The 26,344-nt window shown below is 38.0% G+C and overlaps 1 protein-coding gene across 3 annotated transcripts in view; it reads right to left on the bottom strand.

Moving 5' to 3' along the window:
- Positions 1–6,857: 6,857 nt before the first annotated feature.
- PAG1 (phosphoprotein membrane anchor with glycosphingolipid microdomains 1) overlaps positions 6,858–26,344 on the bottom strand; it is a 234,065-nt gene continuing 214,578 nt past the window's right edge. For all 3 annotated transcript variants that reach the window (XM_072604962.1, XM_072604963.1, XM_072604964.1), the window contains 2 exons: positions 20,624–20,683; positions 6,858–7,367 (listed from right to left, as the gene is read on the bottom strand). In XM_072604962.1, the coding sequence (XP_072461063.1) occupies positions 7,020–7,367; positions 20,624–20,683 (408 nt within the window). In that variant the 3' untranslated portion in view covers positions 6,858–7,019. The remainder of the gene's footprint in view (positions 7,368–20,623; positions 20,684–26,344) is intronic.

Here is a 26,344-nt window from a genome sequence, read left to right on the forward strand (position 1 = left end):
AAGAAAACTAAGTCATTAAGACAGGTTATGCTCCCATAAAGTTTTAATTTGCATTCTCCAGGGGCCAAAAAGTTTCTTCTTTTGAGCCTTAATTACTCTTTAGAGCACATTAGATTATACAATTACTATACAGGTGAGGTGGTTTTTTTTTTTTAAAGGAAATGGATATAATGTAATAAATCGGAGCACTTTTTTCCCATGTGAAATTTTCTTTTACATCTTGATAGTCTTTCACGTATGTTGTAGGGGCTTAATTATGTTTATTGAATCAATTTGAATTATGAATTGTGATAAGTTATTATGGCATAAAAAAACAAAAAAAATCTCATGAGAAATCAAAGGCAAACTGTAGTATTCTATATGTTGAAAATTGCAGTCATTAGTACCATGTTATCGACTCATCTGAGTCACGAATTAGAAGTGTCTGGAATTTGATTTTCAAGGTAAGGTGGCTTGCACATAATCAGCCAAGTTTTCTCCAATGCCTCATTCATTCTGTAGCTAGACACTAACAATTTCAAGCTACTTGGGCACAGGTGGGTGCAGGGAGGAGGGGATAAAGCCCAATTAATTATAAATATGGCAGCTTAGTAAATACTCTTTTCTTAAGAATGTGTTCTCTTCCTGGTAAACCTGTGTGAATATTTTAAAGGAACAAAAGGATTATGCTTATAGTGCTAAAGCTGGTATGCTTCTGGGCACATTTGCCACAAAGCTTGGGATTAGAAATTAGCAGACATAGAAGGGAATTAGTTCACAGCAGAAACCAAATTTTGAGTGCTAATGTTAGATGCCATTCTGTTATTCAAATGTACTATTAACAAGAATTATATCTTCATACAGCCTCTTGAACTTTTAAGACCAAAAGGTAGAGCACAAAAGGATTTCCTGGTGCCAGTTAAATACCAAAGATAGCTCACAGTGTCAATGAAGTAAAGCTTGTGAGTTTGATTTCTCAGTGGGTTGGTTAGTCAACAAGCCATTCCCAACAAACCTCTTTCAAGATCATAGACAACCAATCTCCCATAAGGAAGACTGGGTAAAGAAGGCTGAATGGCTGGATGATATTGGAAAAGCAACTCAAAATTCATTCTACAGATGATAGGTCAGTGGTATCATCATTTTAAATGGCAGCTGACACATGGTTCGGTGAAACAAGTGCTATATAGGTGCTTTACTCTTCCAGGTTCTCTAAGGAATGTCTCACCATTTGGCTTGTGAAGACCTTATATTATGGAGCTGTGATTGGTGTTGAAAACTTTTGAGTGGAACTGTAAGTGGCTGGCAGTCCTAATTATGGTAGAAGGACTGAGAAGAGCCATGCGAGTCATGCTGTATGAAGCAAGAGAGGGCTGCTAATGTAAGTTAAGCTGGGGCAAAAAGAATAATTAAAAACATTGGAACAGATATAGCCATCTTTCATCATAAAATTCAGGTGTGATATTAGAGATATTTTTTCTCACTATTTTATGAATCTCATAATTTTAACATTATAAATACTTTCTTAAACATTCAGGAAAGAACCATACAATCACCCCAAATTATTTTTGCACAAGGTAAGTCCTTAGAAATCAATGGGGATTGTATAGAAGAAGAGAGCATAACTTTCTAAAGATCAATTTTTGTGAGGACAAATACATGAATAAGGAATGCAGACTAGAGACATTCTTACTTGTATTTCTGTCACTATCACTCTGTTTTGTCCTACTTCCATCTTATGGCCCATGGAAAAAGAAAATGTGTAAAACCTACACAATCATTTAAAAGGTAACAGAGAAGCATTTTATTTCTGCAGATTTGAAACACAAGGAGTCTGAGGAATGGTAATTACCAGCCTTTGGAACACATTACATTGTGATGAGACAAGGAGAGCATAATACATCTTTGACAAATACCCACGGTGCACAAGCAATATACTGGCAAGCAAAATCTAATCTAATTGTCCTAAGAGAAGATAGTACCAAATTGGCTTATAACTGAGAAGTACCACATGACTGTAGATCTCTTTTCCTGTGACATATTGAAGGGATCTGGGAGACTGGTTTAAAAAAAAAAAAAGCAACACTAGGAAAAGCCATCAAGCACTTTACAAATCTCTGTGCCTGGATAAAATGAAGGACAGGGATAATGAAGCTTCATTTGCACATTTACAAAATGTGAATATTCTTTTCCTCAACCTTTTTTTTCCCTTAATGTATTCTGATAATACTGACTGTTTAACTCCAGTTTATCGTGATTTTCTGGATTGTTCTCTCCTTATTCTAATCTTAACACTTTGGGCTATATCTATTGGGTAGATTTTGTTCAAACCATCTAATGGCACAGTGAGGTTTAAAGCATTTACAGAAAGTTACAGTACAAAACAAGAAGACATTACAGCAAAATTAGGGTTTCACTGTAAATAAAGGCCATACTATATTTATAGACGTGTTCCTATTTTCACATGTCACTTAACACTGATCATTGTATTTTAACCCTACACCCCCCAATTCCCCAAAAGCATTGTACAATGAACTTGTCAAGATATCCAGGAAATAACCATCAGTACCTACTGGGCTCTCAGCAGCCAATGCTAATCTGGTGGAGCAGCAGAAATCAGCAGTTTGGGAACAGTATCACTATGCCACATTGAATGAGACTGACTATTACATGAAAGACTGAAAGGAAATCTTGACATTTACTCATTTACAAAATTGCAATTCAGTCTTGATGTGAAGGACTTTTAGAATAGCAGAAGTCTTGAAATTATAGCCATACTGCAATCCATGGAGTATATTCTTTTGAAAAAAATATACTACTTTACTGCCTGCTGATTCCATGCCTAGTACCATGAAAATAGCTCAAAAGAATGAAATAAGATAACCACCATGTTTTCATTGGCTATTGCTGTTTGGGGAGTCACCATGCATTGGCTCCACTGTCGTTTTTCATGTTTACCTTTTTTTCCCCCTTTTTTAAAGCTTTAGGCCAATTCTCCTACTGTACACATATCTGAGGAGTACTCATATTTACATTCCCATTGTCATCCTCTTTGTGAATCAGACACAGGAAAAAACTTTTCAGAGTTAGCAATGAAAACTTCTCAATGGGGATTATTCCGCAGCAGGGAAAATTATGAAATCTAAGTGATAACGAAGAATTTGAATGTTTTCATATAAGAAAAGCTTAAGGAGTCAGAATTCCTCAAGAAAGTTTTTCCTTTAAATCACCATATGTTAGAGAATATGTTACAGACTTGCTTCTCTGACAACAGTTCAGCTGATCTCTCAGATGAACATTCAGATGGCACTGTTACTGACTGCTTCTTATTCAATGAGTGCCAGGGATATGTGTAAGTGATAACCAGGTGCTTGGTGCTTTCACTTTGTAAAATACCAGTTAAAAAAAGAATAAATACACAGAATTACAAAAATTAAAAAAACATGTTCTCTTGAATAAATAGATGCTGTCACACATTGAAGTAAAACGACAATATTGCTTTGTGTTGACATTCAGTCATTAATTTTAGCACCTAATTAAACATAGTTCCTTGGATTCTCATGACTCTGAGGCAGTTGAAACAGTGATCATCAACTTTTGCCTAAGGAAGAGCTATATCTTCAAATGTTTTGAAAGAACTAGTGATATAATTTGTATCAGGCAGGAGATGCAATAATAAACAAATTAATTTTGGGGGAAATTTGCTATTTTTTCTTCTCTAGGCTGCAACTTGTTCCTGCAAATTCTTCAAACACATTTTCTGATAAAATTCTGTTAAAAAATATAATAGGTATAAAAGATTATGCTGGAATTTTAAAATATCTCCAGTTTAAAACAATAACAGTGACAAAAGAATATCAACATCATTTCAGGTGAGGTTGTAATTCTGATGTATGGAAGAACTGAACAGATCTCTCACATATCTAAAGAACTCTAATATAATTCATAAAAAGAATAACACAACTGATTAGTAAAAGGTATCCTTCAGGTATATTTGAATTTCAACAACCTGGAGTTTGGTAGAAGAGACTAATTTCTCTCTTCAGATTTTCTTTCAACTGTGGTAGAAGTATGGAAAATTGTATGAATGATTCGTTTGTTGTTTAATGCCCAAAAGGGAACAACAAAGGAAAACAGCAATTTTCTTTGAAAAAACATATAATGCCCTGCCTTGTATCTGGGCAAAGTCCTGTCTATAGTCTGTCCTGAATAGAAATGATTACACTATTATGCAATTTTTGAGAGAGAGAGAGAGAGAGAGAGAGAGAGAGAGAGAGAGAGAGAGAGAGAGAGAAAGAGAGAGAGACAGACAGACAGAGACAGAGAGAGACAGAGACAGAGAGAGACAGAGAGAGAGAGAGAGACAGAGAGAGAATGTGTATTGGTGTATTGGGGGTTGGTACTTTTAATCAAGTTCTTTGAATATTCTTTTACAACCTGTTAATTAACTGACAGACTTCACATCTCCCTCTGTTGGGGGTCCTCAAAATCAAGAGAGATGTGTAACGCATATCTTATAGATCTGGTACACAGAATCCACATTTGAAAGCTATTGGGGGAAAATGTCGACTATATGCGTAAAAGAGGGTTTCTCTCTATAAAGTTCTATCTTCCTCAGTACCAAGTTACTCTTGTAGTTAAGAAATGCATTTAAAGATGAATAATAACCTCTTGAGGCTGAATTGATAATTTCACCCATTATTTATGGAATAGCCTAGATGCCCATGAATATGTGATAGTTACTATTAAGAGATATTGAAAGGAGACCCTATGATCTATAAAAGAATTGATGTGCCCTCTTAAGTTCCTAATTCATTGAATACAAAGTGCTTAACACACTAGTTGTGCTCATAGATATTTGGATATTTGGATAAACAAGAGATTTTCAACTACTCTGTAGCCTGAGATCTCCAGGAAGGCTGCCCTTTATCCTGTGCTGCGGAGACATAATTTAGGCTAGTATACACTCTATTGCTAAGACTATTGCTGCACCCCTAATGTCTTAGCAGGAGATCAGATCTCTGAAGAAATAAAACCTGTGCTTGATTAGCTAATCAGCTAATCTCCCTATTAAACTGGTCTTGATATTTCAGAATTGTAAATTTAATTAAATGTATAGAGCAGTCATAGAAACAAAGCAATGATTACACCTGCTGGAAAGCACATCCATGGAACTATATGTATTTTTCAAGCAGCTTTAACCTCCCAAATCACCTTCATTGTTACAGGGAAGGAAAACAGCACAAGTTATGAAATCAAAAAGGTGACAGCTGTCAATAGCTATACAGAATAAATGTCTCCTTTTGTAGTGGTCAGATGAACCTGCAGTTTTCTAATGAGTATGAACCACCATTCACAATGATACCAATAATGAGGTTTCTTTTTAAATTAGGAAAGGCAGACAAACCTTTGAATGGGCATTCTGCAAGACCTGAGTGGATATGTGTAAGACTAACTTAGACCAAGACAGTTTCTTTCTTGAATTCTGACAACTGCCTACAGGTTGGTAAAAAAAGGGTAGGAAAATCCCTAACTCAAATTATTTCACAAAGGCTGCATAATCATTGGATTGTGGTGACCTGAAAGAAATGACAAATAAGCACCTACTAGGGATAGTGACAGTCTGGAGGAAGATTCCTTGTTCTTCTCTGTGCAACTGTTTCAACCAAAGGTTTCTACAATTTTGTACCCCAAAGTACTAGTACCGATGAACAACTTATACTTATTTCATTTATTCATTTACCAAGGTGATTCTGATCAGGAGTTTTACGTACCATTTGACAAGCTGAATCTTTAAAGACCTCAACTATCACATATGTGATTAGAGAAAGGTTAAAAAAACCAAACAACTTGCTGTAATTAACTGGCCTATGTGCTTTCTGAGTTTTTGTTTTCTTTCTGAAGATTATAAATGAATCATAAAATGAAAATAGTTGATTTACATAATTTCTGATCTTCTTTTGGAGCGAGGCCCAAAACAAAATGCTTTAGATATTTACATACTAAAAATAAATGCTTACAAATACTCCATTGAACCTAGATAGATTTCTGAGAACAATTTACTCAAACCAGTCAAGATTCTTATAATGTGGACAGAAGAGATACTCTGAAACACACATTCATGTTCCCAGCTCTTCAGAGCCAGACAGTGTAGCCACTGTCCAAATATGTGGTCTATGTCCAAACATAAAGATTAAGGCTCTCTATTTGAAATAACGAGTTCCCGGCTAATTAAAAAGAATTCTATAAGTACCATAACATTCTTAAAATACTGAAAAAATTCTTAATCTTCTTAAAATATCGAAAAAAGTTCTTGACTAGAAAAATAAAATAAAGCATCTAAAACTGAATTCAAGTACTTTTGTTCTAGGCCACTAGTGGAGTGCCAACCTAAGAAGTACCAAAATTCTGAAGAGACTCACAGAAGGTCTCCCATCCTATTCGTGGGCTGGAGTTGGAATCCTCAGCCGCAAAATGAGCAGCTTCCTGAAGAGCATTGAACATTGGGATGGCAAACACATTAGCCATAGTTCCCCATCATCCAAACAGGTCTATGCTGGAGTAAAAATCCTGAACATTAGGGGAGAAAATCCTTGGAGTGAGTTGTTCAGTTTGAAGGTGAGAAGAAAAACAGCCACACATTTAAAATTTTTCAGCAGGTAGCAAAAACAGCGAACAACTGGCTCTTCTGAAAGGCAGTATTTTAGGCAAGTGATGTACATCATAGTGAAGATGGTTCATTTAAAAATATTGGACATCCTTGGAAACCACCAACATTTTTATCTTCACTGTGAGAGGAAATGAATCACTTTAGGAAGGGGGATGAAATGTTTGTCTATTTTTATTATATATGTGTGAGTGCATATCTGTGTGTACCTTATTGCTTGGGAAGGTTGGAAAATGGTCACTGCCCCTCCATTGTTTTCAGTTCTCTAAAGCAACGCACAATTTGTAATTTATTATGATCTTTTGTTTTTCTTCAAATAGAGAAACATTTCCAAACTGCTGATAGTAATGTTTTAAAAAATATTGTCTCAGCATTAAAGTCTGGTGATATCTTTGCTGTGTTGCAAATCCCCAATACTCTCATAGTCATTTTCTTTTGGAAAAGTGATGTGGTTACCATTGGCCATTGACACGATCTTTTCTTCGTCTTTGATCAATGACTGGATGGCTTCATAATCAGGCTCCGGCTCTGCGTTTGAATTGACTCCTGGAGGAGGCATGATGATGTTTGGGTTTTTCTCAAAGTCCCGTACTGTAGCATAGAGATCATTACCGGAAGATGGTGACCTCTTTGGAGCTACATCTTGAATACAGGAGTAAGTGGATTCTGGCACTTTAAGAGACTGTCCTGGCTTACTTACAGATGAGTACATTGCAGAAATCTAGAAAAGAAATCATTAGTTGAATCATTAACTGTTTCTTTACGTCTCTTCCTCCAGCCTCCCCACAACCTTGTGGTCCCTTTTAGTGAAATGTGAGATACCTGACATGTACAGTGAATAGAACTCTGGGCCTGGAGTCAGGATAGACTTGAGTTCAAATCTGGCCTCAGAAACTTACTGACTGTGTGATCATGTGCAAGTCACTTAACTTCTGTTTGCCTCAGTTTCCTTAACTGTAAAATGGGGATAATGACGGCATCTATCTCACAGGGAGGTTGTGAGAATCGAATGAGATGATAACTGTAAAGTGCTGGGCACATTGCGAGTGCTATATAAATGTTAGGTTTGATTAGCATTATTATTCACATAATTTGAAGATGCTTCTTCTAGAGGGTCTATTTTTTTTTTCATTTTGGTTTGTCCTTAATTTTGCTAACAAAGGAAATTCCTGAGGAGAGAGAGAATAAGCAATTATTAAACACTTACTATGAGGCAGGCCCTGTGCTAAGTGCTTTACAAATATCTCATTTGATCTTCACAGCAAACCATTGATAACAGGATAAAATTAAAACTCTTAGCCTGGCATTTAAGTAACCTATCTTTCAATGACCTTCTAGTATTATTTCCAATTCTTCTTCTTCTCAGACTTTCTGTTCCAGTAAAACTAGCCTGCTAACTGTTCCCACAGAAAACACTCCATTTCCTATCTTTGTGCCTTTTCAAAGATGGTCTTGACAAGTCTAGAATTCTCTCCCACTCACTCCAATCTTGTAGAATCTTTAAATGCCTTCAAGTCTCAATTCAGGTGCCACCTTTCCTGATCCCAGATGCTACTGTTTGATTCCTGTTATACTGACTTTGTAATACCTTGTGTTAATAAGCTATATTCATCCATTCTTTCCAGTAAGAATGTAAGCCCCTTGGATTTTTGTATTGGTGTCCTCAGCTCCTAGCACATAATAGAAAGCCATAGATAGAATATTTCTGACTGTATTGTTACCTTCAGTGCACTCCTATTGAACTATTCAACTATTTTAAAGGCCTTAGGGGAGTGTTTCCGGGGTTGGGGCTTCACAGAAAATTAGAGAATCAGACCAATATCTGACACCCTACTGTAAAATGAATGTCAGAATGACTGTGAATGTATAGGTATGCATACATCCATGATGTAGAAAAAGAGAACACTGAACTGATATCAAGAAAGCTGGATTATATCCCCAGCTCTGCCACTAACTAGCTAAGTGACCTTAAGTTCTCCTGGCCACAGTTTTCAAATCCGTGAAGTGAGTGGGCTACTCTAGTGTATAACTGAAGGTTCCTATGATCCTACTACACATTCACATGTACCTTTGATATTTCTATGACTATCTGTCTATGAAACAGCAGTTAATCTTTCGATGAGTTGTAATGCCATTTTCAAAACATTTACCAAATTAACTTGAAGATTGGTCCATCTCAACTGAGAATCTAAAATACAGAAGTTGACATAGTGATGATAGCTGTCCTTAATAAAGCACTTTAATGCTTGCAACTCTTTTAGAGAATATTAAGTCATTTTATATTTCAGACTTGTGAAGTGTTTCAATAGGTGAAACAATGGGTGTTTCTATCTTCATTTTTCAAATGCAGAAACTGAAACTCAGAGTGATTTGCCTGTGGTCATATGGCTAGTAAGTGAATAGAAAACATTTGAACCCAGGGCTTTTTAACTCCAAGTCCAGTGCTCTAACCAGTATTCTGTTGCCTTTCATGTATCATATATTTGGTATAATGTGATATATAATTGTTTCTACTATAAGCAATGATAGAAAAGCATTTTCTTGGAAAGATAATTGTTGGAATAAATGGAAAATATATTTTGGGCAATTAAAGCCGGACAACCCTACCTCTGAAAGAGGGTATGTCCCAAAACTTCATTTTTAAGTCAGCTGTTTGAAATTCAGAATGCATTTTCTCATAGAATGAATGTCATAAATGGCGAATATTGGCTTCCTGGCTCAACCCACAAGACTCTATTTAACCCATAATGAATGGAAAATACCCGAAAAAGCACTGTATCAAATGTTAAGTGTTTTGACTTTATTATGAATAGAATTTGGTGGGCTAATCTGGGGATCTAATATGTTTTTTTAAATTAAATTTATTTATTTAACTTTTAACATTCATTTTCACAAAATTTTGGGTTACAAATTTTCTCCCCTTTTATCCCCTCCCCCCCCCCCAAACACCAAGCATTCTAATTGCCTCTATGACCAATCTGCTCTCTCTTCTATCATCCCTCTCTGCCCTTGTCTCCGTCTTCTCTTTTGTCCTGTAGGGCCAGATAACTTTCGATACCCCTTTACCTGTGTTTCTTATTTCCTAGTGGCAAGAACATTACTCGACAGTTGATCCTAACACTTTGAGTTTCAACTTCTTTACCTCCCTCCCTCTCCACCCCTTCCCTTTGGAAGGCAAGCAATTCAATATAGGCCAAATCTGTGTAGTTTTGCAAATGACTTCCATAATAGTTGTGTTGTATAGGACTAACTATATTTCCCTCCATCCTATCCTGTCCCCCATTACTTCTATTCTCTTTTGATCCTATCCCTCCCCATGAGTGTCGACCTCGAATTGCACTCTCCTCCCCATGCCCTCCCTTCTATCATCCCCCCCACCCTGCTTGTGTCCTTATCCCCCACTTTCCTGTATTGTGAGATAGGTTTTCCTACCAAAATGAGTGTGCATTTTATTCTTTCCTTTAGTGGAATGTGATGAGAGTAGACTTCATGTTTTTCTCTCACCGCCCCTCTTTATCCCTCCACTAATGAGTCTTTTGCTTGCCTCTTTTATGAGAGATAATTTGCCCCATTCAATTTCTCCCTTTCTCCTCCCAATATATTTCTCTCTCACTGCTTGATTTCATTCATTTTTTTTTAAGATATGATCCCATCCTCTTCAATTCACTCTGTGCACTCTGTCTCTATGTATGTGTGCATGTGTGCATGTGTGTGTGTGTAATCCCACCCAGTACCCAGATACTGAAATGTTTCAAGAGTTCCAAATATTGTCTTTCCATGTAGGAATGTAAACAGTTCAGCTTTAGTAAGTCCCTTATGACTTCTCTTTGCTGTTCACCTTTTCATGGTTCTCTTCATTCTTGTGTTTGAAAGTCAAATTTTCTTTTCAGCTCTGGTCTTTTCATCAAGAATACTTGAAAATCCTCTATTTCATTGAAAGACCAATTTTCCCCCTGAAGTGTTATACTCAGTTTTGCTGGGTAGGTGATTCTTGGTTTTAGTCCTAGTTCCTTTGACTTCTGGAATATCCTATTCCATGCCCTTCGATTCCTTAATGTAGAGGCTGCTAGATCTTGTGTTATCCTGATTGTATTTCCACAATACTTGAATTGTTTCTTTCTAGCTGCTTGCAATATTTTCTCCTTGACCTGGGAACTCTAGAATTTGGCCACAATGTTCCTAGGAGTTTCTCTTTTTGGATCTCTTTCAGGTAGTGTTCTGTGGATTGCTTGAATATTTATTTTGCCCTCTGGTTCTAGAATCTCAGGGCAGTTTTCCTTGATAATTTCATGAAAGATGATGTCTAGGCTCTTCTTTTGATCATGGCTTTCAGGTAGTCTCATAATTTTTAAATTGTCTCTCCTGGATCTATTTTCCAGGTCTGTTGTTTTTCCAATGAGATATTTCACATTATCTTCCATTTTTCCATTCTTCTCTCTTTGTTCTGTGATTTCTTGGTTTTGCATAAAGTTATTAGCCTCCATCTGTGCCATTCTAATTTTGAAAGAACTATTTTCTTCAGTGAGCTTTTGAATCTCCTTTTCCATTTGGCTAATTTTGCTTTTGAAAGCATTCTTCTCCTCATTGGCTTTTTGAACCTCTTTTGCCAATTTGAGTTAGGCTAGTTTTCAAGGTGTTAATTTCTTCAACATTTTTTTGGGTCTCCTTTAGCAGGGAGCTGATCTGCTTTTCATGCTTTTCTTTCATCTCTCTCATTTCTCTTCCCAGTTTTTCCTCCACTTCTCTAACTTGATTTTCAAAATTCTTTTTGAGCTCTTCCATGGCCTGAGCCCATTGGGTGGGCTGGGACACAGAAGCCTTGATTTCTGTGTCTTTGCCTGATGGTAAGCATTGTTCTTCCTCATCAGAAAGGAAGGGAGGAAATGCATGTTCACCAAGAAAGTAACCTTCTATAGTCTTATTTCTTTTCCCTTTTCTGGGCATTTTCCCAGCCAGTGACTTGACCTCTGAATATTCTCCTCACACCCACCTCGCCTCCTGATCCTCCCAGGCAGCGTTTGGGGTCTGAGATTCAAGTGCTGCTTCCAGCCTTAGGGCTTTTGGCGGGGGCAGGGCTGCTATTCAGTGTGAGATTAAGTTCAGGTGCTGAGGTTGGGGCAGGACCACCTCTCAGGCTCAGTTCCCTCAGGGGGTTTATGCACAGACCTTCCACAATGGATCCAGGCTCCCGCCCGCTTGGGGAGCCCCAGTCTGCAGCCGCCTCTCAGCTTCTACCTCCCGGGGTGGGGGCCTGAGTTATGGGGGCACCCCACTCCCCTCTCAACCCTCCAAAGAGACTCTCTCACCGACCCCCGTCACCTGTGGGTGGAGGGACTTGTGCGGCCGCTGGAGATCCTGTCCCTGAAGCCTGCTCGGATCTGTATCTCTCGGTGCCACGGCCGCGGCAGGTCTGGGCTGGGCTCCGCGTCTGCAGCGCGAACGGACCTTTTGTGAGAGGTTTGCAGGTCCCTTTGTGGGTGGAGGGACCCACGTGGCCGCTGGAGATCCCATCCCTGAAGCCCGCTTGGATCTTTTCCTCTTGGTGCCATGGCCGCGGCAGAGCTGCACTCAGCTGCCAGTCCCGGCGCCCAGTCCGCAGCGCGAAGGACCCCCTGCGAGAGGTTTGCAGGTCTCTCCGGAACAGAAATCTCCCTCGCTCCAATGTTCCATGGCCTCTGGGTGCAGAATTCACCATGAGTTACTTCCCTGTAGCCGTTCTATGGGTTGTGGGTTCGGAGCTATGTGTATGTGCGTCTTTCTACTCCGCCATCTTGGCTCCGCCCCTTGATCTAATATGTTTTTATGACTTTGTTAAGAAAAGAATGTAAAATTGACAAGAATACTTTTCCTGTCCCCACCATTATGGGTGTAGCAAGAAGGGAAGGAAGAGGCACTGGAAATATGACTCGTCTCCCATTCACATTCCCCCCATTGCTGCTCATCTGTCTAAGCCAGGTGTGGGGAAACTGCGGCCTCGAGGCCACATGTGGCCTTCTAGGTGCTTAGATGTGGCCTTTTGACTGAGTCCAAGTTTTACAGAACAAATCCTTTTATTAAGGGGATTTGTTTGTTTTGTGAAGTTTGGAATCGATGACAGGGCCGCATTTGAGGACGTAGAGGGTCACATGGGGCCTCGAGGCTGCAGGTTCTCCAATCCTGTCCAGGACATGGCAATAAGGGCACAGAATGGTTCGTACAATACCTCTTGTCCTCTGTGGCTTTTGACGAAAACTAAGTTTGTGAGATTTTTTTAAATTTTCTTTTGGGGGGGTAGTGGTGGTGATGTTAGGACCTGTAATTATATTGATGTGGTACACATGGGGCACATGCATGCATGTGCGTATGGGAAGTTAGTAAGTCAAGTGTTTACAGAATGATAAACTGCAGAATGTTAGAGCTGGAGGGGCTGTTAGAAGTCATTCAGTCCAATCCCAGGCCCACTAGTTCACACTAGTTCACACAACAAAAACATACCAGAGCTGAGCCTGAAATCCAGATTTCTTGTTCATTTTCTCATGTCTATTTTACTATAGTGAGAATGCCTATAACTAGAATAATCTCTTGTTTAGACATCTTTCCATTAAAAAAGAGTACGGTTCTCACATGTGGGTAGATAGCTATTTTCACAAGAGAAAAATATCTAAAAATTTATGGACACTATAGTTTGCCAGTTACTCCTAACAAGAAAACTATTAACTAAGTTGCAGGTTTCCTCAGGTTAAACAGGGGGATTTAAATCATGGGGATACTGTAACATTAGGTAACTGATCATACATTTGGGATTGGAAGGGATCTTAGAAGTTATCTAGTTCAGTCTCCTAATCTTGCAGATGAGCAAACTGAGGCCCAAATTGATTAAGCGAATTAGGATCAGATAGGCAAAAAATAGCAGAGTTGGGATTTAAACCCAATTTCTTTTTTTTTGTATTTAAATTTATTTATTTAAGTTTTCAACATTCATTTCCACAAAATTTTGAGTTTCAAATTTTCTCCCCATTTCTCCCCTCCTCCCACCCCAAAACCCGAGCATTCTAATTACCCCTATCACCAATCTGCCCTTCCTTCTAACATCCCTCCCTTCCCTTATCCCCATCTTCTCTTTTGTCCTGTAGGGGAAGATAACTTTCTATACCCCATTATCTGTATTTCTTATTTCCTAGTTGTATGCAAGAACAATACTTGACAGCTGTTCCTAAAATTTTGAGTTCCAACTTCTCTTCCTCCCTCCCTCCCCACCCATCCCCTTTGGGAAGGCAAGCAATTCAATTTGGCCATATCTGTGTAGTTTTGCAAATGACTTCCATAATAGTCATGTTCTGTAAGACTAACTATTTCCCTCCATCCTGTCCTGCCCCCCATTGCTTCTATTCTCTTTTGATCCTGTCCCTCCCCAAGAGTGTTGACTTCTAATTGCTCCCTCCTCCCACTGCCCTCCCTTCCAACATCCCCCCCACCCTGTTTATCCCCTTCTCCCCCACTTTCCTGTATGGTAAGATAGGTTTTCATACCAAAATGAGTTGAACCCAATTTCTTTGTCTTCAAATCAATCGCCCTTTCCACTGCAATAAACTTTCTCCCACAACTGTTTGTAAGAGGTATAAAAATCATAATAATATCTGCTTACCAACGTATAGTGATTTATGATTACTAAATGTTTTAAATCTTATTACAGCCTCATGATACTGTGAGGCAGGCACTGAGTTAATGCTGCTTTATATAGAAGATGAAATTAAGGCTTAAGGAGATTAAATGACATCGAAGGCCACAGAGTGGGTAAATGGCAGAACCCAGTGTTCTTTACGCTCCTTTATTCTTTATGATAATAGACTTCCAATGTCCGGAATGATAAAATGCTTCTAAAACCAATTACTTCAGGTCGGGACCTAACTAAAAAAAGTCCATCTTTAAACAAGGAAACTTATTTAACAAATACAATTTCTTCTTTTGGTACATTTAAAAAAGATAACATGGTATGGAAACTTTCTACTTATCTATATGGAGATACATGCATGTTACATATACATCTATGTACATACGCATAGGTGTACGTGTGTGTGTGTGTGTGTGTGTGTGTGTGTGTGTGTGTGTGTGTGTGTAGGTTGTGGCTATTCAATCATTCTTTTATATCTTTTATATCTGACTCTTTGTAACCCTGTGGACCATACTGTCCATGGCACTTTCTTAGCATAGATACTAAAGTGGTTTTCCATTTGCTTCTCTAGGGAACTAAGGCAAACAGAGGTTAAGTGACTTACCCAGGTGACAAAGCTAGTAAGTTGCCTGAGACTACATTTGAACTCAGGTCTTCCTCACTCCAGGACCAATGCTCTATCCACTGAATCACCTTTTTGCCTCCATCTATATATGTATATATATATACAAAAGTTGTATATCATATATATGCATATATCATATTATACATAATGTGATAGATTATTTTATATCTGTAGATATGTGTATATAGAATATATATGTACAATACATATATGTGTATGTATATGGTGTATGTGTGTAAATATCTGTATCTGTATATGTATTCTCTGACTGACTTGGAGAGATGCAGAAATCTATGCTCCTGAGTACACTAAGGGAACTTCTCTGAGATCCATTTATATGTAAATGAATCTTGATTATTTCACTATATATGGCTCTATGCCTTCAGAAACCTGACCATATCTGATTGCCCCTATCTCTTTTCCTGTCTTGTGTTTGATGTAGAGGATCTGTGATAAAGAGTAAATAAGAAAGCATTAGAAAAACCAAGAGATATCCATCACCAATAATAAAATGCTTATTTGACAACTGCCCAAGAAATCATAATCTTTATAGAGAATCATTATAGGTAAATTATATGTATCCTCTAACTATACTTGGATTTTAATGGTAGTTATGATGCTATATGATTGGGCAAGACATTTCACTTCTCTGCACTCAGTTTGCTGATTTGTAAATTATGGCATTGTTCTAAACGACCCCTATGACAGCTAGGTGGTGCAGTGAATAGAGGGTCAGGTCTAGAGTCTGGAAGACCCAAGTTCAAATTTGACTTTAGACACTTACTAGTTGTATGACCTTGACAAACTACTTAACCCTGTTTGCCTCCATTTCCACATCTGTAAAATGGCCTGGGGAAGGAAATGGCAAACTACTCCAGCACCTTTGCTAAGAAAATCCCCAATGGGATCAGACACAATCAATATGAGTGAACAACCTTTAAATCACCTCTACAGTCTCAATTCTAAGATCCTATGATTCTAAGAAAATCTAACATGACAGCATTATTGAGTTATAGACAAGAAAGAGCAAACAATATCCACTATTGTGTATCTTACGCCATTTTGGAAGGCAACTAGGTGGTGCAGTAGATAGAGTTCTGGGTCAGGAAGACTTGAGTTCAAATTCAGTCTCAGACACTTACTCAGCTTTGTGATTATAGGCAAGTCACTTAACCTCTAGTTGTCCCAACTGTGAAATGGGTTGTTTGGAGAATCAAATGTGATTATGATTGTAAAACAATTATCATCATGCCTGGCGCATCATAAGCACTATATAAATGAGAGCTGCTATTATTTTGTGTTGGTTTCAAAAGTCTTATGCTATGCAGTTTAAAGAATTATCTGTCTGTCTCTGGCACTCTTAGAAAGATATACGTATCCAGGAAATTCCCTATGGTAATAGCAGGCTGCCATCCAAAAAAATATACTCAATCACATCCTTAGCATTGTCTACCATGAATATCAACAGTAACTTAATTCCCTTTGGTAACAAGGGAATGGATGCTCTGTACTGATTAAGAATTGCTTCAGGTATTATGAGTCACGGTTGGACAGAAGTCAAAATATCCTTGATTACCTGGCATTCTTTTTTGACATAGTAATTCATCCATTTCAAAAAATCTAGGAAAGAAATGAGCATGTTTTTCTGACAGATGCTCAGCTTCCCAATTGCCAAGGGATATTTTCTCCCCCTGCACATATCTTACACACTTGTGGGTAAAATTTCCAGCTGGTCTAAGAGTTTTCTTAATGTGGTCTTGCTATTTGTTTATTAGTGATTGGCATAAGCACAGTTCATTTTCAAAGAGAGTGCTGCCTTTATACTCCTGGTCAACCCAGTATACAAGTGACATAGAAATCTGGGAATGCATCTATAAAATCCATAACTATACGTGTGATCTGGCAATTCTTTTTACCTCTCTAGGATCTGCTGCTTCATCTGTAAAATGCAGGGACTAGATTAGATGAACTCCAATGTCCCTTATATTCCCCAAATCTTATGACATGACTTTCTCAACCTCTCATCACCACTCCCCCCCAAAAATTAACATGGCAAATCTGTAGAATATTTTGCTCTCAGAATAACAACTGATATTTATATATCACTTAAAATTGGCAAATGCTTTATATTTACTATGTTTTTCTGAAGAGTAAGAATTATAATGTAATGATATCTTTGGGAATCTTGGAAGAAAGTGCTACTACTTACAAGGCACTTTCCTTATAACAACCCTGTGATTTGGGTAGTGCAAGTAGTATCATTCTCATTTAACAGGTGAGAATAGAGAGTTCACGTGGATTGCTACATAGCAGTTCATCTGAAAAATGCATGGAGGTTTTATTGGTCTTCAAGTTCTGTATGACTCAGGATTGTGACAGGTTGGCAAAAAGAAGAAAAAAGAGGCAACATATACAGGAATGTGGAGGCAAAAAAGGAATGTGTCCAGTTCTGGGTACCACATGTAAGAAGGGTGTTGTTAATGAGGAAGCAGCTAGAAGAGAAGGAAGACGATTCAACACCTATGAAGATCAACTGAAGAAACGTCAATTTCACTTGGAGAGAGAAAACTGGGATGGGGCATGAGAACTGTCCTTATGTATCTGAGTAACTGTTATATGTTCTGTTTGGCCCCAAAGGACAAAATGAGCAAGAATGGGAAAGAAGTTACAAAGAAACAAAATTAGGCTTAATGTAAAGAAAAAATCTTTTAACATTTAGAATGATTAAAACATGCAACAGGCAACCTTGAGAGGGAGTAGATTTCTCCTCACTGGAGATTTTGGTGTAAAGTTTGGAGGACCACTTTTGGGGAATACTGTCAGGTACAGGTTAAACTGGGTATATGAGATTCTGTAATAATGTTATACATAAAAAAAATTTTTTAGATGAATTCATGGGTTAGATCCATCATGGGTTATTGAGGGAAATTGAGGAAGCCATTGGAATATTCTAAACAAGGGAGAAATATGGTTAGAACTTTGCTTTAGGAAAATCATTTTGACAGCTAGATCATTGGATCTCTATGGATTCTCCTTTAGAGCATTTGTTGGTCCTTCCACCTTTCTTGGAGAAAAGGATCTAGATCAGGTAAGTGTTTGATTTTCTAGTGTGTCAAACTTCCACTGGCATAGGCTTAGCCAAGCCAGAAGGAAAGCATTTTGCTTGCCTGTTAGAATACATGCTATAGGGAGAAATCTCCAATATATTTTCTTCTTCTCCCCTACCCCTTCTCTTTCATTTGTTGTCTCAGTTCATTTTGATCACATCTCCAATAATTATACTCCTTGTTATATTATGAGTTACTACTTAGCTTTATAACTTTATTTTTTCTCTAAAGTCAACTTTCCTAATGCTTTGTCATAATGACAATTTTGATGTCTAAATGAGATTGTTCCTGTTTTAATCTAAATTCATTTTTTCTTGTTTTCTTGTTTTCTTTGTTTCCCATTTTCCAAGAGAAAAATGCTTCTCTGTTCTCATTAGAAAACAAAATATACAGAAAGATCATTACATTGTTAACTTCTGACCTCTCCTTTTTTCGTATGTAATTTTGAAATTTCAGTGACAATAACTGGACATAATCCAATAAGCATCCCAAAATGCTATAATTATTTCTTGGCTTAACATCTGCCTCCTAATAACACCTAAGGACATACAGTGTGGCAATGGAAAACAGGAGAAAACTGTGCTCATATTTACAATGGGGGGAATTATTTTGGATTTTTGTAAAAATGATATTTTATTTTTTTTAGTGTTTTAAGGTTTGTATAGCACTTTATATTTTACAAATCTAATTTGATCTTCATAACAACAATCCCCCAAGAAAACTGAGGTTTTGAGATATTAAGCGATTTTGTTATGGTTCTTTAAGCCAGGGTCAAATCTAGGTCTTCCTGACTCTAAGTCCAAGACTCTTTCTCGTTACACCTTCACCTAAAAGGCTTCTGACCTACCTTGCTTGGTCAGAGTTATGGCAACATTCTGGGGAATTGATTATTGGTGGATGAGGAGAAAGAAGTCTTGGAAAAAATAACAAAAGCAATGATAAAATGTTAATAGTGACTGCTGAGTGACAGAAGGTGATAAAAGCAGCAGCAGCAGCAAAATCGAAGAGGCTCTGGAGAGTGAGGGAGCCAGCTCCTTTACTTTTTTGGTTCTTTCCAGTGGAGACCTCTCTCCCTGACCTCAATGACTGCTACCCTATACCTTTTCCAGTGTAGACAATTCCATCACCAGTTCTCTTCTCCTCTAGGTTCAGCTGGTGCTGTGCCACTGAGCACCAAGTGGGGAGAGGGAAGCAGCAGCTCCTACTGTCCTACCACCTCCCCTCCAAACTCTACACTGCTAAGTCTGTTCTCTTTCTCCAGGAGCTATGCCAATGACTAATTTGCAAGTGGAACTCAATGAATGGGAGAAGGTCAAGGGCATATGTGAATAAAGGTTGTCAAATATGTGTATAAAGTCAAGAGGAAAGATGGGTTACAGTTTAAGGCAAGACCTTACTGTGATGAAGGCTCCTTTCTAGCCCTCTTGTTCTGTAATTCTATCAATGGAGGGGACATTCATTTATTCCTTTTCTTTACTCTGTCTGCATTCTCTCATGCTGACTTCATCCAGTCCCATGATTCAATTATCACTTACACATGCTGTCATTTACAAGAGGATTATACTTGTTTTTTGGACCCAAAGGGGGCAGAATGAACAATAATCAGAAGTTGCAAGGAAAGAAATTTAGCTTTGTTATAAAGAAAAATTTCCTAACAATTAGAGCTACCTCTGGAGGTCATGAAGACACTTTCCTTGGACATCTGCAAGGAAAAATTTGGTGACTACTTTTTGGACATGTTATAGAAGGAATGCTTGTTCTGGATTATCTCTGTGGTCCCTTCCAACTCTGAGATTCAATGATCCTGAGTCTGAGGACCAGAGTTTAAACCCTGGCTCTGCTAGTACTTAACATGCAATTAATGTTTTGAGGTCTAAGTTTCATTGTCATAAAAATGAGAAGGTTAAATCTTGCTGGCCACCTAGTCTTCCCTGAAACAAGAATGCTCCATATAACATTACAATATGTGGTCATGCAATCAATGATGACCTCTAGTTTTCTCCAGCCCATGCTTTAGAGCAGCAGTCTCAAACTCAGACAGAAACAGTCACTAAACTGTACATAAGAATCCTTGCAGGGCACATATTGACCGAGAAAACAACATATTAACATAATCTATATTCTATTGCATTTTATTTATTTTATTAAATATTTCCCAATTATATTGACACCTTGGCTACATTTGATTCTACTGATCCTGTCCAATGTCTGCCTTCAAGGCTGATTCTTTGACATCACTAAGCCTTTTCCTGCCAGGAATCTGATCCCTATTTCTTTGATTCTTTCTTGTCTTATAACTTGTCAGTCACTCCTGGTCATGATAAAATGTTCAACACCAAAGTTATATTCCTATTAACATCCTTAAGATGACAGTTTGCCTGTAGTAGATGAAAAAAAATTACAAGGCATATACTTGGAGAGAGTAGGTACTTGTCTATCACAGGAATCTATAATTAGTGAGTTTATATTATGCTAATCTCCTGTGAGGGTGTACGGGAATGTCTAGAGTTTTTTGTTGTTTAAAGCTTCAGACAGTGCCTGGCTCCTATTAGGCATCTAACACGTTTGTGGAATGAATGGTTGTAGAAACCTACCTCTTCATCAGTAAGAGTTGGGTCTTCCTCTCGAGACTTGTAAGACAGCGAACTAAGTCTCTGTTAGAGAGAACAAATACATATCAAGATGAAATACTGTGAAACCTACAGTTCAGTCTTCCCTTTGCATAAGCAGTAGGATACTTTGCTCATAAAAATTCTTTTCACATTATTACAACAGCTTTTCAGATAAGCTACCATAAGGCTTTGGGATTTGGTTTGATAACTTGATCCTGAACAATAACTTCCAATATAAAGGGATGTAAAGAAATCGAACACTTCAGTAACTATCTGGCCTATTAATTAATCTGCTCAGGTGACAGCTAGTAAAATCTTGTTCATGCTTTTATATGATAATGAGCTAAAATAAACCAATAAATTAAAGAGGATATTATTTCAATTACATTGTAGTAAGTGTAGCTTAAGGGGATAATCTTTTAAAAATATAGTATTTCTTTAATAATCTTACAGAATGTGTATATGAGCTTCTTCAATTCAGGAAACTTGCCATTTGGAATCTTTTCCTAAGCCTAGGAATACATAAATCATCTTATTTGTGTTTGAAATATGACCATACTTAAGGAGCCACATGTTGACATATTAGGAGTCCTTGGCTCATGAGTAGCGTTGGACTGTTCCAGAAGACAACCAGATATCACATGTCTCACTGGGGTGGATTGGGTAGAAATTTCATTCTTTTATAGTGAGGACCAGGATGCAGATGAAACCTGGAGCAGTTAGGTAGCACAGTGGATAGAGTGCCAGGCTTGGAGTCAGGAAGATTCATATTCCTGAGTTCAAATCTGGCCTCAGACACTTATTATCTGTGTGACCCTGGGCAAGTCATTTAACCCTGTCCGCCTCAGTTTCTCATCTGTAAAATGACCTGTAGAAAAAAATGGCAAACCATCTCAGTATATTTGCCAAGAAGACCCCAAATGGCATCACAAGGAGTTGGATATGACTGAAAAGACTGAACAACAACGAGGTAAGAGGAATTGGCCAGTTGTTAAACAGAAGCTTGGAGTACAACAGACATTAAAGGGGTAATAGCACCAAAAATGTAGCAGTTGTAACTAAAAGGAGAACAATTTTCTGTTTACAGGGTAGAAAACACTATTGGATTTTCCAGACTAATGTGTATCAGACTGTTTTTGTCTGATCCTTATCCATGTGTCTTACTGTGGAAGAGAAGACCTCTACGTGACAGTTTTATTTTAATAATAGTTGACATTTATATTGCGCATCTCAGTTTACAAAGTACTCTATAAACATTGTATCAATTCATTCTCACAACAATCCCATTTTATGTAGTGCAACTATTACGATCCTCATTTGACTGATAAGGATATCAAGGCAGAGAGAGTCAAAGACCATGAATATCAGATTAGTCATATGGGGGAAGATGAGACGTGAGAGGATTAAGGGTTAAAGGGTAAGGTCATAGGACAATGTCATTTTGGACAAAGCTCTTGAAACTGAGTCTCAATTTCCTCATCTATAAATGGGATTAATAGTTTTCAACACTACCTACCTCAGTAGGTTGTCTTGTGGCTAAATGAGAATATATTAAAAGACATTGTTTGGTGCAATATTATGCAGCATATGTCTGCATCTGGATATACCATGTTAATGTGAGTGAGGATGAAAGCAAAGCAAATATGGAATTTTTGTCAAACAAAGGACACCATCTAATGAATTTCATGAGGTGGGGTGAAAATATCAAGGTGAACAGATGAAAGAAAACGATTTTTATGTTATTTCAAGAAGTGACTAAAAAGCCACATACTTTTAACAAAATTAGGGCCTGTCACAACAGAGGACTTTTTGATTTGAACAGTTAAAAATCAAAGTTACTTAATGAACTGCAGTTTGTATTGTCTGGAAAAAGAAAATTTATCAGATAATGGCTGACAATGTATAGTCTAAAAAGCAATTACCATTTTTGGCTACAATGCAGGTACAGGGCTTCAGAACAGGTCAAGCCTGTGTTTCAATGCATTATGCATGTACTTAGAGGTGAACATTGGGAAGATAGGATAAAGCTGTAGCTTAGAAAGACTTTGATTCTGAAGACATTTTAATTAGATGAACACCTTTTTGTGGCACTTGGGGGACTGCATCTGTCATCATCTGATTAATTCTTCAGAGTCTTAACTGTTTCAGTTAATTCACAGTCCCTGAAGACAGAGTTTCATATAATGTGTGACTATTAGATGGATATGTGGAGAGTTAAACACAAAGGAATACATTTCTTGGTACTGATGATTAGGAAGGATTTTTTTTAAGCTTTCTTATAACAAGCAAGAAGGCAGTGAACCTGAGTTTGTGTTGACACTTATGAATATACTCACTCTCCCTTCTTCCCTCTCTCCTGGAAAAGGCCAATTATGATTACATGATTTTTTTTCACTTCCTTGGCTTTGGGCTGTTCAACATTTTTATCAATGACTTGAACAAAGAGATAGTGTACTTGTAATATCTTCAAATGACATCAAATAGAGAAGGACAGGTAATGCACTGGATGCCTAGGTCAGAAGCCAAAAAGATCTTAACAGGAAGAATGATGAGGCGAAATTAATACAATGAAATTTAAAAGGGGAAAATATAAAGTTATACATGGGTTCAAAAAAATCTACTTTCACAAGTACTACATGAGGAATAGCGATTCATCGGGAAAATAGAACAGGAGGCTTTAGCACCTGGCCCAGAAAAGGTGCTTAACAAATACTGATTTCTATTTGATTTTAGGCGATTGCAAAGCTTAATATGAATCAAAGTAGGAGTATGAAAGTCAAAAAAGGGAATGCTATCCTATGCAAAACAAAAAGAAGAACAATGAATCTCTTTTCTTGTCAGATTGAATCTGGAATCCTGTGTCCATTTCTCAGCACCATGTTTAAGACAGACATAGACCAGCTAAGGCATGTTCAGAAGACAGCAATAAAGATAGGATAATGAGAGAGCTGGAGATTGTGCAAGAAATGGCTTTGAAGGAACTTGGGGAGGGTTAGAGTTATGGGAGAGAAGAGAGCTGTCTTTAAGTAAGTAAAGAGTTGTCATATTGAAGGGGGATTAGCCTTAATTTGTTTGTCCCTATTTTGCTGATCCAAGAGCAATGAGTACAAATTGCAAAGAAGCCTAGAAGTGAGTTCTCTCTCACTGGAGGTTTTTTTGAGAGACTGAATTGTTACTTGGTTGGTATGTTGCAGAAAGGATTCTTGTTCGGGTACATCTTTCTTTTGAGTTCTTTTCAAACTCTTAAGATTCTGTGTATCATGGGAAAAGTTCTTTATTTTAATAACATTTTTTCCCAATTTCATGTAAAAACAATTTTAAAAAAATTATTGAGTTTCAAATTCTCTCTCCCCACTCCCTGAGATGGTAAGCAATCTGATATAGATTATACATGTGCAATCGTGCAAAGCACATTTGCCCACTAGGCAGGTTGTGAAAAGGAAACACAGACCACCCCGCCCCCAAATGAAAAAGAATAAAGTAAAAAATAGTCTGCTTCTATCTGTATTCTGTCTCCATCAGTTCTTTCTCTGGATGTCAAGAGCATTTTTCATTATGAGTCTTTTGGAGCTGTCTTGGATCATTGTATTGGTGAGAAGAGCTAAGTCATTCATAGCTGATCATCATACAATATTGCTGTTACTGTGTGCACTGTTCTGGTTGTGCTCACTTCACTTTGCATAAGTTTATGTCTTTCCAAGTTTTCATGAAAAAAGTTCTCAATCCATATTTTGGGAAAATGTCTAAGGCCCCAAAATTTGTATGTCAATACATATGAATATTAAAATTTAAAATCCCAGTCCTATTTTGTTGCCTTATCTCAGCTTGGTCACCATCACTCTGGGTTCTCAATAACCATGCCCTCTGACTGTAGCTGTTCCTTAGGGTTCTTTCCTGGGCCTTTTCTTATCCCTCTATACTACTTCACTTGGTGATCTCATCAGCTCCCATGGATGGATCATCTCCATGCTGATGATACTCACATCTACCATGCTTGAGCCAATATCTTTGCTGACCACCAATCTCACATCTCCAGCGGCCTTTCAGACATCTTGAACTAGACGTCCAGTAGACATCTTAAACTCAACATGTCCAAAACAGAACTTGTTATCTTTTCCCCAAAATCCTCCTCCCTCTTCCTGCCTTCTCACCCTGCCACCACCTTCCTTATTACTGTAGAGGGTAACATCCTCTTCCCATGCTCTCAAGTTCACAATCTAGGAGTCCTCCTGGATTCCTAACTATCTCTCAAACCCACCCCCACCTGCCATATCCAATTTATGGCCAAGACCTGTCAATTTCACCTTTGCAATATCTCTCCAACATAAGCTGTTTCTCCTCTGACACTGCCATGACTCTAGGGCAGGTCCTCATCACTTCATTTCTGGACTACTGCAATGGCCTGCTAGTGAATTCCACCTGCCTTGTATTTCCGCACTTTAATCTGTTCTCCATTCAGCCACCAAAGTGATTTCACTAAAATGTAAGTCCAATTATATCACCTGTCCCCCACTCAATAAACTCTAGCTTCTTCCTAGAGCCTCCAGAAGCAAATACAAAATGTTCTATTTGGCATTCAAAGACTTTCATAACCTTGACCCCTCCTTTTCATCTTACTCCCCAACCTGTATTCTTCATTCCAATGACAGCAGCCTCTTTGTTGTTCCATGAACAAGACACTCCATCTCTTGGCTCTGGGCATTATCTTTGGCTGTTTCCCATGCCTGGAATGATCATCTGATCTGACTACTGACTTTCCTGGCTTTCTTTATATTCCAACTAAAATCCCACCTTCTGCAGGAAGATTTCCCTTAACACTCTTAATTCTAGTGCTTTCCCTCTTTCCTATTTATTCTGTATATATTTATTTCCATGTTGTCTTCCTAATTAGAGTATAAGCTTCATGAGGGCAGGGATGGCCTTTTGCTTCTTTTTGTATCCCCAGTGCTTAGCATGGTGCCTGACATATAGCAGGCACCTAATAGATGTGCTTTGATTATTGATGAAGTCAGTGGAGCATAAGCCTTGTCAAGTTCTATCACAGTAGAAAGGCTTTGAGTATGACTTCAGCAATAGACCAAGTCTTTTTTCTGGGACCAGCCTCCCTAAGTAGGGAGAGGAGCTGCAATAGTAGGCAGGCTGCTGGGTAGTGATTTTTGTGGTCATAGCAATCCCTGAAACAAAGAAAAAGAATGTCTTGGTCTTGTGTGTTCTGTGACGACTTCTGCAGTTAACACAGGCAAAGTTATAGGAAAGAGTGTAGCAGGTGCTAAGAATCACACATTGATAGAATTTAATTTGACGGTTGGTACTCTAAATGTGAGATCCTTGTCCAATGACCAAGAAGTGGACATATTGCTAAAGCAGCTGTCATATCAATCTTGACACTCTTGCCGTAAACAAAGCCAGAAGAAAGGATGAAGTTGTAGGTAAATGGAAGTCTGGCTCACAGGTACTCCTTGGAGAAGCAAAGAAATGAATTGGCTAAATGGGATTTACTGTATGCCAACAGGCAACAAAAAACATTATTTCATGGGATATTTAGCCATCAGGCATTGCCAGAGTGGAAAAATTCCACTGCGCCTACCCCTTCCCCACAAAAAACAAGGCAACTGAGAAAACAAGAATAATTACTCAGCTATCTGTCTACTCTCCAATAAATACCGAATCTTTCTGAAACACAAATCAAGAGCATCCTTGAGA

The sequence above is a fragment of the Notamacropus eugenii genome, chromosome 4, assembly GCF_028372415.1.
Source record: "Notamacropus eugenii isolate mMacEug1 chromosome 4, mMacEug1.pri_v2, whole genome shotgun sequence".
Classification (NCBI taxonomy): domain Eukaryota; kingdom Metazoa; phylum Chordata; class Mammalia; order Diprotodontia; family Macropodidae; genus Notamacropus; species Notamacropus eugenii.